General features: G+C 47.9%; 1 protein-coding gene across 1 annotated transcript in view; it reads left to right on the top strand.

Annotated features, from left to right (window-relative positions):
- Window positions 1–10,507, top strand: part of LOC142590023 (VPS35 endosomal protein-sorting factor-like) — a 31,926-nt gene extending 21,419 nt beyond the window's left edge. Inside the window, exons 14-21 of the mRNA XM_075701847.1 lie at window positions 1,526–1,579; window positions 2,186–2,662; window positions 3,748–3,825; window positions 4,319–4,433; window positions 4,715–5,047; window positions 8,046–8,164; window positions 9,377–9,523; window positions 10,055–10,507. Of these exons, the coding sequence (XP_075557962.1) occupies window positions 1,526–1,579; window positions 2,186–2,662; window positions 3,748–3,825; window positions 4,319–4,433; window positions 4,715–5,047; window positions 8,046–8,164; window positions 9,377–9,523; window positions 10,055–10,156 (1,425 nt within the window). The 3' untranslated portion in view covers window positions 10,157–10,507. The remainder of the gene's footprint in view (window positions 1–1,525; window positions 1,580–2,185; window positions 2,663–3,747; window positions 3,826–4,318; window positions 4,434–4,714; window positions 5,048–8,045; window positions 8,165–9,376; window positions 9,524–10,054) is intronic.
- Window positions 10,508–13,191: the final 2,684 nt, after the last annotated feature.

Below are 13,191 nucleotides of genomic sequence, written 5' to 3'. Positions count from 1 at the left end.
GGAGCTTTCCTTTCTCCAAAGATAGCTAGTTTAGATTAGTCAGTTAGCTAGACATACAGGTAGGCTGATTGTACGAAGTTGAATAATGCGATCGATCACGATACATAGTTGAATCATTCGGAGTATGCAAACGCGCGGCCACTGCTAGCGGGAACACAAGAACCCATGGCAGCACTCTGCGGAGTGCTGCTATTAGTGCCTTCTGAAGTATTGGCAGACAACTCAACATAGCAGACGACTTGCCGGGAGACTTCATAAGGCGCCAGTGGTGGGGCACTCCGCAGAGCGATGCCACGGGCTCCCGTGTTCCCGCTAGCAGTGGCCATAACTGTACATCGCTTCACGAAAACTCCAGTTACTCACAAATCGTGGACTATCACTGTCAAACATCGCACTCAAGAGAAGGCACACACCAAGTGTGCATGCTGTCTGCATTGTATTTGTCACTGAAGCCAATGCATCTAGAAAATAGGTGCCCTACCCCTAATGAGGAAGTTGTGAGGCTGCTGAGTAGTCACAGCTGAGAAAATGTAGGCTTCTTCCCTGGTAAAGCACGCTCTACGATGCTAAGGCACGGTTTGGAAGGGGTCAGTGGTGGTGTAGGGGTTTCCGAGCCATTGTCCAGATGAATAGTTTTAGGATGGTCAGTGGACGTGGTGCCTTCCTGTCTGTTAATCAAAATGGCGAGGTGCTTGGGTGCGTGGCTTAGGACCTTGAACTGGTCGTCGTAGGGCAGTTGTAGCGTAGGACAAGCTACGTTGTGGTGTAAGAAGACGTGTGCGCAGTCGCTAAGGTGCTGGCTGACAAACGTGTTCCGACAAGTTGAGCGAAGAGCTAGCAGAACGATGGCGTCCATCATTGCCATCACAAGCCAACTTGTGTAGTCGGTGGTGCCAGTGGATGCGAGTGATGACTTCATGCCAAAGAATACATTGGGTATGCCAAAGTTTTGCGCTGGAAACAAGTTCTGCTATTAGAAATAGATGTCCGCTACAGGATGGACATTATGTATGTACTAAGCTTCAGAGTGCTAGCTGTGTTACTGGAATACTGCGTTGAGCCCAGCATTCAAGCTTGTAACCACTCGCAGAGTAGCTTTGAGACTGGACAAAGATTACCTACATTTCATTGTAAAATGCCTCTCCAATATTTTATTTTTTAATAGGATATCACATTTGAAAATGACTCGTTCTGAGCATGATTTAGTTTGCATGAATCATCAGCAAAGGTGGCACCACAAATGTTCTCATCGGCTTGTATTGTAGCAAATTCTATGCTGTGATCTTGGAGGCATTGCCGCACCCCTTTAAATTGTCTGTATGGGCCAACCGGGAAGCGAAGTCCACACTGTGTTTCCTGGTGGGCATGAAAGGCAAGAAAAGGTCACTCATGGCGCAGTAATTGAGAAACTGGCAGTAACCTAGAAGTGTTGATTGGAACTGCAGTGAGGTGGCATGGCTCCTTGAACTGGCAGCCATCTGTGCTATTGCTGCTGTGTGTTGACAATAGGGGTGTTTCGTTGCAGGACTATCTGAGCTGCGTCGAGGTGTGGATCGAGTTCCCTTGTAAGCACTTCACGGTGAGAGCGCGCAGTCTTTTAAAATTCTGTTTTGTTTGTTACTTGGCGTTCTTGCTGGTCACTCGGCTTAGAAAAGCTTGGGTGCCTCTTGGCACTGTTACGCAAAGTCGAATCGGTGGAGTAGATTGGAATACAGTCGAATCTCAATGTAATAAACTTTGGTATAATAAAATCGTCAACGTAATGCAGCACTTAACTTTTCGTAACTTCATGTTTAGCTTAGCATAATGAAGTGTGTAGTATATCTGCGAGTTCAATGTTCTGAAATCTCACCACTGCCTGACTGGGCGCCTTGTGGTGACAAGGTGCCTTGTAATTGTCTAGGTCTTCTTGTTTGTCCTTCGTATTCTCTGGCACTGTTTGCAGTCAGTCACAAGTATGACGGAGAGAAACAGCTGCAGTTAAACCTTGATATAACGAATTTCAACATAACAAAATCCTCGATATAACGAAGTGTGACTAGCATCGGTTGTGTTGACACCTGTGGGCGACATGTCTGAACCTGGCCATGCGAAAGTGACCGGATCACCGAAAGGGAACCACTGAGAACACCATCCCTATACTTGTGAGCTCCCTCTGACAGTCAACACCCTGCCGTGCACACAGGTGCGCGAGGTGGATATCCTGCTGGGTGCCCTGGTGCGTCACCTGATGCCCGACCGAGCGTACGAGCAGCACCCTCAGCAGCTGGCGCGCATCGTCGAGCGGCTGCTGCAGCACGTCACAGACTTCGGCCGGCTCTGCGCCATGGAGCACTTCCTGCCCCTGTTGGACCTGCTGCCTCGCGAGGGAGACGCCCGGGTCCGGGGATGCAAGGCCGTCATGGCCGCCTTCCTCGCCCAGCAGCGGGAGCCCACCCGCGACCCCCTGGTCCTGCACGCGCTGATGCACGTCGGGCAGGCCCTGCACGCCTCGCTGAATGCGCTCGCCCTGGAGGACGAGCGTCGTCACATCGGACAGCTGTTGTGCGGCTTCCTGCAGCGGGTCGGCTTTGGGCGTGACTTCGAGCAGCAGCTGGCCTTTTATGTAGACGCCCGGGCCGCATTCAGTGCGCTCGACCCCGTGCTCGTGCAGCTGGTGCAGGTGCTTGTTTTTCTCACCTTGGAGAAATCCAACTTGAGTCGGACTGCTTTCTGCGAAATGGCATGTGGCATCGACCAAAAATCTTACGACACTGTCACATCGTAATGGTGCTGAAAAAATTGAGATACTGAAAAAAGTGTGTGTGTGTAAAAGTCTTCATCAAGCTCAAACTTGTGCCTCAGAAGGCAAGCGACACTCCACTTGCAGTGATACTAGTGGTGAGCATGATCATTGAACCTAATTTGCAAGTCAAATGTGTCCTCTTTTTATATGCGCGTCATCATACATTCCTGAGTAATTGCTGGTACTCGTGTACATTCAGGTATGTGCAACACAATTTGTGTCACATCTGCAGTCTGATTAGGCTTGCTTCTTACATTTTTAGGATGCACCCTTTTCATAAGCTGGCTTTCCAGCAAGGCAGTCGGCCCAACCAGTGGCGCCATGGTCGTTTTTCCCAAACAGAGCGTGCAAGCATGGTTTGCTTGTGTTATGACATGGATAATGTAGGCAGGGGTCTCGCGATGAAATCATGCGCAAGAGACAACCAGCTAGCGCTCTGCCTCCATTTGTACGATGGCCAGTGTACTTGTACACTACGGTATGCACGTTTGTGTTGGGTGTTCTTTGCCACTGTGTTAGACTAAGGTCTCACGATTGCCGATTTTTCTCTGAAAGGTACCCTACGAAGAAAATGATGCAGTGTTTGTGTCTTCCATGTGTATAGACATGTCTATCTCTGACCTAGTACAGAAAGGTCTGCATGCACGTGACAGAACTTTTATTGTGTCCCACCACCCACTTCATGCACCCGTCACGGTAGCTTAGTGGCTATGGTGTTACGGCGCTAAGCTTGGGGTCGTAGGTTCAGTCCCTGACTTGGCAGCCGCATTTTGATGGGGGCAAAATGCAAAAAATGTTTGCGTACTTAAGATATAGGTACACACTAAGAACCCTGGGTGGTCAAAATTATACTGGATTCCCCCCCCCCCCCCCCTCCCCACACACACTACGGCGTGCCTCTTTATCTGATTGTGGCTTTGGCACGAAAAACCCCAGTGTTGGAATCGACTTGAATTTCGCAGGATGTAAACCTGCTGGCCATGCGCACTCGTCAGGTGGTCAAGGGCCACCACACCCGCAAGACAGCTGCCTTTGTTCGGGTATGACGCTCTTTCTTGGTCCTCTTTTCCTTTTTGCATGCATGGCTCATGAGGGACGTTAACAATTTGAATGGTAAGGTGTGGTGTATTGGGGCAGGTAGGAGACAAAAAAATGGATGGAGACAATCAGAGAATATTTGTGGGCTACAATAAAGTATGGTCAATCCTCGAATGGTTCATTTGATAAGAATAGTTTGATAAGAATGTATCATTTGATAAGAATGTATCACGTTGAACACAGGTATAGTGAACTTAGGTGATGTGTTCATTACATGTGGGCTTGTTATCTACTACTGGCAAACAAGCACGCACAGAATATGTTGCTTACGAAATAAGGGCTGGTCACATGTGGTAAATGCCACCTGCAGTAAAGGCCATTTGGGGGTGGTATATCTTCAGGAAAATGAGTTGGTAAGCCGTGCGTGCTTTTGTGGAAGGGTCTAGTCTCGCTGACCGTTTTCACATTTGCCTTCACTGCCGTGCACACTTGCAGGCGTGTGCAGCCTACTGCTTCATCACGATCCCGTCCCTGAGCAGTGTACAGTCACGGCTGGAGCTCTACCTTCTCTCGGGACAGACGGCGTATCTCAACCAATGCCTCTCGCAAGGTGACCACCAATTCATTTTTTATGAGCAAACTTGAAAAACTTTTTCTGAGGAAGAGGGGGCAAGAAGGGCCAACTTGACTATTATCAAACCTGCAGCTTTGGTGAGATCGCTACAGTAATGTGTGCTACTCCTTTATGGACCAATTTTACGCCAAAGTCAAATTTTATTGCAGTTGGCTTTTAACACGAGATAAAGTATGGGTAATGTTGAAGATCGCTGGCAGATGCCTTCGTCCTGCAGTGGATACGAAAGTCTGACGATGACACGAATGACTTTGTAGGTGATGCCTTCTTGCAAGCAGCCATCGAGCTCCTTCCAGAGCTGCCACCCTTTGTGGAGCCCGAAGGGGGTGGCACGGCGGCACAGCGAACGAGCACCGAGCCCTTCCTGGTGTCTTATGCAAGCAGCCTGCTGTCGACGCTGCTGATTGTGCCGGACCATCCGGACCACGAGCCGGTGCGGCTGCTGCGGGGCCTGCTCCAGGTTCTGCACGAGCGGCCGGCCTCCACGTGGACCAGCTCGGGGGGCGACGGCCGGGCCCGCATCTTTCTCAACGCGCTCAACCTGCTCGTGGCGCTGGGGCAGGAGCACTACCTCTACCACTTGGACAAAGGTGTGTCGCGGTTCATGCAGTGCGCTTTGTTTCCTACAACATGATGCCACTGCTACATGATTAAGCGAGCTACCCACCAAATGCTGCACGAGTAACATTGCCAAGTAAGCATAGCTGTTCCATCTAAATTGACACTTCGTTTGCATTCAGATTTCTCGCAAAATGCATTTCGCATTGAGAAAGAGGGACAGACATATTTATTCCCTAGAGGCCGGAATACAGTCACGGGACATAATCACGTGAAAGGTTGTCTTTATTTAAAATTTATATACAGTGAAATCTCGATAATTTGAAATCTCTTCATTCGAATTGACAGATAATTTCAACTGTTCTATTGGTCCCGGAACTTCCCGCACTTGAATAGAGAAACACACGCGCAAATTACAATTCTAAATACTGCGCGATGGTTATTTCAAACAATATTTCGCACTCCCATGGACCGCTTTTCGGACAACCCCGAGCCAAACACGAAGGTTCCATGCGTTGCCTGGTATTGTAATGTCACGTGTCGTAAAAATGACGAGAAAAGAAAGATGCGTGGGAAGCCGAGACTGAACCGGAGCAAGCAGAGTGATGTGCGCCCTCCTTTCCCATCCGCCTTAAAAGGAGCAGAAAGGAGACCTTAGTGTGTGCATGATCACGTTACCGCACGTACGATCACGTCATCTCCAACATAGGGCACGAGGAAGGACAAGGACGGTGCACATCAAGCTACCATCCTTCTCGGCTCACCATCATACATTTTCCCTCACGCCCACAGCAGATATCGCCATTGGAATTATACGGAACTTGGGCTTCCTCCGGCATATGTTTGAAGTAGTGGCTTAGCGCAAATAAAACCACGGACACAAGGAAGACAGACAAGGACAAGCGCTTGTCCTTGTCTGTCTTCCTTGTGTCCGTGGTTTTATTTGCGCTAAGCCACTACTTCAAATATATTGCGTTTGGCGCATGATAGCCTGAGTTGCTTATGCGCCATTAAACCCAACACAACACAACACAACTACTTCAAATATGGACGACCAACTAGCCCAACAGTCAACTCTTCCGGCATATGTTGTCGCGCACTGGTGGAGGAAAGATAAGACTTTCAATTTGAGCCCAGCAGCAGCTTTGGTTTTGTGCCCTGCAAGGTGCATTCGATCGAATGCTAAATTTAAAGGGACTCTCTTTAGTTCAACCTTTATTTTATTTTATTCTAACGAATTTTCATTCCCCTTGTAATTTGAATTAACAAGATTCTCTGTGCCATGGTTAGATGCCAAAAGCTGCATCTCTGTGAATGTGCAAGAAGTAACCATTTTGTCATGTTTGGCATGATTAAAAAACAGCATTTCATTGCCTAAACGCAGAGATGAAGATGGAACTAGTATGCATAGTGCATTGCCATGTTGCTGCTGCGTCCTGGATTTTCATGCAATCTCAAGGAACTCAAAACACACTTCAAGGTCTAGATCAAAGAAATGTCAAACTTCTCGAAAGTGGATATGAGTAAACCACTTCCGTACAGTTCCCCATGCTCCAGACTTTATATCTGGGTTGAATATTTTGAGTAATAACGTCTGAGTTAATTAAAAAAAAAAAAGACCGATGGCAATGTGCAATTTATTGTACAAGAAGCTTTAGGAGCGTCTTGAATACTTATAGCTTATGTTGTCCACTCTTGACTGGCCTCATCCATGGACAGAGGGGTGGGTTAGTTGGGTTCATAGGGATCAGGGCAATGCATTCAGATGATCTCCTGGTGTCTTGCCTGGTCGAAAAAGGGTGTCTTGCCTGGTTGATAAAGACCAGTGTCGTGTCCAGGACAACCTTGGCCTCGTCCGGCAGATGCTTGTGGGGACACCACTGATCAAAACTGTCTGTTAGAAGTCTCAAAGGCAGGGTCTCGGGGAGCTTATGCTTGGCGGCCGCACAATCAATCCTACAGAAGATGACAGGCACTTACTGAGGTTCGTGTTTTGCATGCGGGGCAGTTATTTGTTGCAGCGATTCCGAGTGTCTTGTGCTGGAAACGCAGAAAGTTTGTTTGACATCAAGTTTGGATGAAGTGCTTGCCTGTTTTATCGAGGGCAAATTGCAAGTAGTATCATCCGTGATGGTAGCAAAAAAAAAAAAAAAGCAGCTATTTTTGTTAATGAAGCAGCTGTGCCGTCGACTGTAGCAAAGCTTTGCATGTGCGTCAGTTCTGCATGGCCTTAAATACTGGCATCCTACTGTTGCTACTGTGCACGGTGATGCAGTCTTGGAGGCCACGTTTTCCTCAAATTATGTTCGTCACCATCTGTTGTGAGATGAGCTGAATGCGTTGTGCAGGAGCGAAAATGCACAATGAAAAGCCAACATTATTCTGTCGCATTGAGCCTGTAACATTGAAATCATGGTCAGTCAAAAGTAAACTCTGAAACACCCATTGGGTATCTGCCTTAAGGGCCAGCGTTAAGTAATCGTGGGCACCAGAAATGATTGGTGGACTAACAGTGTGTGTTGGCTTGTCTTCTTACCGTTTGTGGATTCCTGACTTACCGGAGCCTTAGACAGTAAATGATGATGTTGATGATCTTTATTGGCATCCCTTTCGAAACGGAGTGATGACAAATAGTCCCCTAGCCTGCTTGAGCTCATCAGGTTTTATACATACTTAGTAGAAAAGCTGGTAGAGACACCTTGTGATGATTTGTCTAACTACAACATGTTTGAAAATTATTTGTGTTGCTTGAGTGTTCTTGTCGAAAGAAAATCATAATAGGACTGCATGCTAATGATTATGTCGCTTTGTTGACTATGCTGATTTACACTAGCAGTTGAGTAGAATGTGGTAGGTCATTGCAGCATTAGCTTTTCTTGTTCTCTGGTAAATTATGCCAGTGTCACTGCCAGTGTTTTGCCTGCTGTTCACCTCTTTGGTAAACCGCAAACAGTGAGAAGTTTGCAAGGCAAGCTAAAACTCTCTGATGCTTTGGTGCGTCTTGAACACCCCGTGCACTTGACCTTACAGTGGACTCCAACGATGCACTGTACGGTGGTGACCCAAAGTTCCGGGCACAGTTGGAGCAGCTATGCACCAGCGTGCTAGACCAGCTGCTCGCACACCTGCGTGCCCTCGGGGAATCCGGGGTGAGTGCCGCAGATTTTCTTAGGTCAGTTTTCGATAACTTACGACGTGTCTTGCGAATTGCGTTGTTTGTTAGGTTCAGAACTCATGCATGGTGTTTGCATTGAAGAAGAAGGAATGCAGCCACTGGTGCTCCGAGCTGCAGTACCTAATATGCAGGCATCGTGGCGATCAGTTTGCAATGTGCCTGACTCTGTCACATTGAGCCGTTGAACAAGTTAAAAGCATGACAAGCTTCGCCTGTAGATATCAGAACACCTGAAACTTTTTCAAGGACGGCATGTGAAGCTGTTGGACTACTGCATTAAGGGAATCCTTTGCCAGTTTCAAAGGATAATTCGAGGATTGACTGAATAGGTAAATCTTACCATGCTCGAAGTGTAGTTGCTCCTGTCCTGGCAACACCGTGATGATGTTAGTCCTTGCCACTTTCCCCACTGTGCTTAGGATCAAGGTAACCTTCAGCTGGATGCCGAGGCGAGCTGGATTGCTGTATTTACCAGCAGCTTATTTGAAAGAGCTAGGAGTACAGTTAGGTTCACGTGTGTTTTGTCAGCACTGCTTCTGCAACACTGTTTTATCTTCTCGTAATCTCGTTATCATTGCCTCCTTGCCCATTCTTCACAAATGTTCATTTCAAAATTTTGAATTCGAACTTATTCAGCTTAGAGATCTTTTTTTTTCTTTTTGCAAGAATACACATTACTGTTCGAAGCTACAGCCATAGACTAGTTACAGGCCTGAGGTTCTCACTATTTGCACATAAGCAAACCAGAACTCGTACAAAATTCAGCACAGTAGCAGCAAACAGAGATGAACATAAAACGAGCTTATATAACCACGATTGCAACATATGCCGATAACCAGGTATGAGCGTCATGCATGGAAACACTAATGGTAAGTACTGTAACAAATTAATGATAATAAGCAGTGCCAGTGCGAGTCAGATTGCACAAAAGTCAACTGTGGGTCGCATGCTTGATCGACTGCTTTTAGTGACGTCACTTTCAGGCGTTGCTGATTGGCTAAACCATCAGATAGAATGCCCATTGCTCCAGTGAGGCATCGCACCATATGTCACTTCTTGCAAAAGTGAAAGTATCTCCTAAAGTGATCAATCAAGCGTCCGACCCTGTGATAGGTGTAGTAGTTGATGCATCTTGTCTTCCTTACACGTACAGTTTGGGATAGTTTGGACTTGCTTGCTGTTGCAGCACGTGGAGCGGCAAGCCCGATTGGCCCTGGAGCTTCTGCAGAGGATAGTGATTGGGGCGAACTTGGAGCGGCGGCCTCTCTTCTCCCTGGCGGTCAGTTTGTGGAGCCTGGCCCACCGAAACGCTGCCCTGGATCACCGCGCCTCGGTCAGTGCTAGCTTCCCGTCAGGGGTGAAAGATTGGCTTTGCTTCTTTACCATGTTTTTCACTAACGTAGCGTGACGTCTGCCGTGATGTCCAAGGTGGCTGTGTGCTAAAACACCACCCACTCCCTCCCTGCAAATTTTTGATATCCTCGTCTTCCTGAATACACCAAAGAGTTTGGAAAGGGCTTCATAGAAGACCTATGGGCCTCGGGTGCCAGACGACCTAGCTACGCCACTGCCCGTCCCCTTTCTTATATACGATGTGCATCATGATTTACTGTGCAGTTTTGCGTCCTCAAGCCCCGCAGTTTAATTTTCTTTATTTAACATGGTGGAGCCTTTTTTCTAAAATTTTCAGGCTCGGGTAGTCGCTTCCTCATATCAGCCCGAAGCTATCAGCTACAAGCACGTACTATAATGCAAAGCTCTTAGCGTTCATGCAACGGGCTAAGCTGCCCAGCGAACACACTATGAAAGAAAGCCCACTTTAAGTTTGCCTTTAATGTTCAATCAATACCTTCACTTGTTTCAGGTGCGTTGTCTGGAATTTGTCAAGAAGCGAGCCAGCAGGGCCGGAAACAAAGGTCCTTATGCCGAGCTAGCCACCAAACTACAGATCCCTTCGCCTGTCTGATGCCCATCTCGTTCTCTGTATTCTCCTCCTAGAGCCCGACCTGGTTGTGCTTCCTCCACGAACCTGGCAAGGCCAAAGCTACGCCAGCTGCATTCTCCTCACCCATCTTGAGCAAAGAAGGCTATACGTCTGCCGTAGACCCCTCTTATAATACGTTTTGAATACGGAAACGCGGAAATCATTAATACTGGCGGAAAATGTACTATCCAAATGGGGCATTTGGCAACATTCCCCACTCCGAGCGTATGAACCGGAACAAGGTTCTTTTGTAGAAAGACGAACTGGACTGCTGGGGCCACATCAGTGGCCTTGGGTCGGGAGTTCGAAGAGCTTGGAAAATAAACATTCACAGCAGAACTGTTTGATTTCTTGTGTCGTGCAAAGTGTGAGCCCTGTAATGCTTTTACAATAAGACAAAAAGGGTTAGTGGGTTGCATCCATTTCAGATTTTTAAGAAATGTTGCAACGCACACAAGTGCACGTAAACAAGGATACTGCTTCTCAGATAGGTGAAGCGGCCTTTTGTGCAACTGTAGCCAAACATTGCAGCTACAGTTGTTTGGTATAAACACTGCAGATGCTAAGCTAGGAACATAGCTAATGCCAGCTACTGCTGGTAAGAGCGACTTCAACGTGTGTTCGTTAAGTCTTCGAGTACTGATGTCGCTAGCAAACTGCAGTGGATAGCACACGCATCCTCATTACACGTCATTCCTGCTCTGCGCGTTGTCAGGATTGGCGGCTCAATCCCATCGCTTGTGATCCGTTGTCAAGATTGGAGTCCGGCATGAATTCGAAGGTAGCTGGCCCATGCCGTCGTCGAACTTAACCACGCTGAGGACGTTGATGAAGGGAAGGACTGTTTCTCATTGAGAACGAGGAATAAGGGTTTATTTACAGTATTTACATGCAGTTCATCAGTCTAGCATGACTGCGAGAGAAAGTATGTCAGTCTAACACGACTGCTTGAGAGATTGTCTCAGTCTAACATGACCGCTTAAGAAAGTGTGTCAAGCATCTGCACAACAGCAGCTTATAAGCACTCGGTCCCCCCCTTGATTCCAAGGGGGACGGAAAAAACATTCGTCCAGTCATTGTAAACAGGCCGCCTCTCCCCGGGACGGGTTACACACACACACACACACACACAGGTGCAATGTTCCGGAGCCGACGTCAGAGGGGCTTCGTAGAACTCGGAGCTGTCCCGGGTAGCGCGCCCAGGTAGCACATTGTCTTGCGTCTTGGTCGGCGCGTAGGAAGGAGCCTTAGACGACGTTCCTGCGGTAACTCCCCCACCCGTAGCAGATCAGGTCTGCGTTGGGGAGGTTGGTAACAATAGTTGGCCCGCCAAACTCATTCCGTCACAACGGCGACGAGGCTAGAGCGTAACGGTGGCGGTTTCAGCACAAAGCCTGCTTCGTCAAACACATCCTAGCTGAAGCGACGGAGAGTGGAGGACGTGCGTATTGTTCCCGACACAAAGTCGACTTAGTCACACCGTGGTTCGAGGTTGGCGGCGGCATTCCATGAGGTTGCCACCGCTGGCGTAAATGGCTGGCAAACTTGCACTGCAGCTGGCCGTTCTTAACAGCATCTTAGATTGGCAGTATAAGCTCACTCACTAACCATCATCTTTCTGAGGTTTTGAATTCACCCACAGTCACACTCGCATCTACTCACACTTGCCAGCACCCAATAGTGTTCATACTCGTGTTGACCATCTCTCAACGATACCCACTCACCCACCGGTACTTGCTTGTGTTCATACTCTCACACTCTCGTTTACTCTCAAGAACTGGCATAGTAGACTTTCATTAATTCAACTCTCGACAAATTCAATCTTTTAGTTCATTCGATCCCTACTGAAGCTCCCGGTGTCCATGCATATCATTGGGCCCAAACTTTATTTCGATAAAATTGGCCTTCGGTGGGCAATTCGAACTTGACCAGTCAGCACGCACGTACACGACCAACAGTGACCCCTTTACAGGTAGCATACTTGCCATGGTAGCGTAGTGGCTTTAGTGTTGCGCTGCTCAAGCCCGAGGGTGTGGGATCAAATCCCGCCCACAGCGGCTGCATTTCGACGGGGCCAAAATGCAAAAAGCACCTGTGTACCGTGCATTGGGTGCATGTTTAAGAACCCCAGGTGGTCAGAATTAATCTGGAGACCCGAACTACGGCATGCCTCATAATTGTATCGTGGTTTTAGCACGTAATTCTCCATGACACTGCTGCGGTGAAGCTGAGAAAACTGGTCACCATTGTGTAACATATGTTAGACCCTTGTCCATTTTCCTAGCTAAAAAGTCTGGGGCAGAGTAGATTTCTACTTTATGAGTTTTAATGTTATCTCTACATTAGTTTCCTACTTTCAACACCCAGAAAGCGTTCGGGCGTTTGACTCAGGCGGGCGCCTTAGAATCTGTTGTGTGTCCCGACATCTTTTTCTGCGTCTTGTTTAATTCGACCCACTGGACAATTTGATCAATTTTGTTGGTCTCGTCAGGGTCAAATCAGTGAAAGTCAAGTGTACTTTCTCACAGTTATACCGTCTACTTACTATCGCCGACACTTAGTAGTCACCAGAACTCACATTACAGCTTGAACCTACTCGCACCAACAGGTAGTCACTCACACTCACGGGTTCTGACTCACACTCATGGGTCCTCACTCACGTTCACACATCTATTCAGACTCATTGGTGCTTATTCTTGTCCGTACTCGTGTCCACTCTGTGAGGTCCGAAACATGTTCTTGGTACAAAGGAACGACGATGCAGGTAACCTCGCTGTTAAGTGGCGTTAGCAGCACAACACTCGTGCCATCTCGTGCTATTCTGCAGTTACACCGACCACCACCGGCACTTAGCTACGCGGCGAAGCCGGATTACAGGAAATGTGCGAGCCATGTGGGGACATGAGAGTAGAGTGTCCCCACAACTCACACTCATTCATGTTCATACTCACATCTACTCACACCCTTTGTCACTCACTCGCACTGATGCCTTCGAAATGAGTATACTCATGAGTGTG

The sequence above is a fragment of the Dermacentor variabilis genome, chromosome 8 (genome assembly GCF_050947875.1).
Source record: "Dermacentor variabilis isolate Ectoservices chromosome 8, ASM5094787v1, whole genome shotgun sequence".
NCBI classification, from domain to species: Eukaryota; Metazoa; Arthropoda; class Arachnida; order Ixodida; family Ixodidae; genus Dermacentor; species Dermacentor variabilis.
Note: the sequence above shows the minus strand (reverse complement) of the source record. Positions and strands in the feature narration are given on the sequence as shown.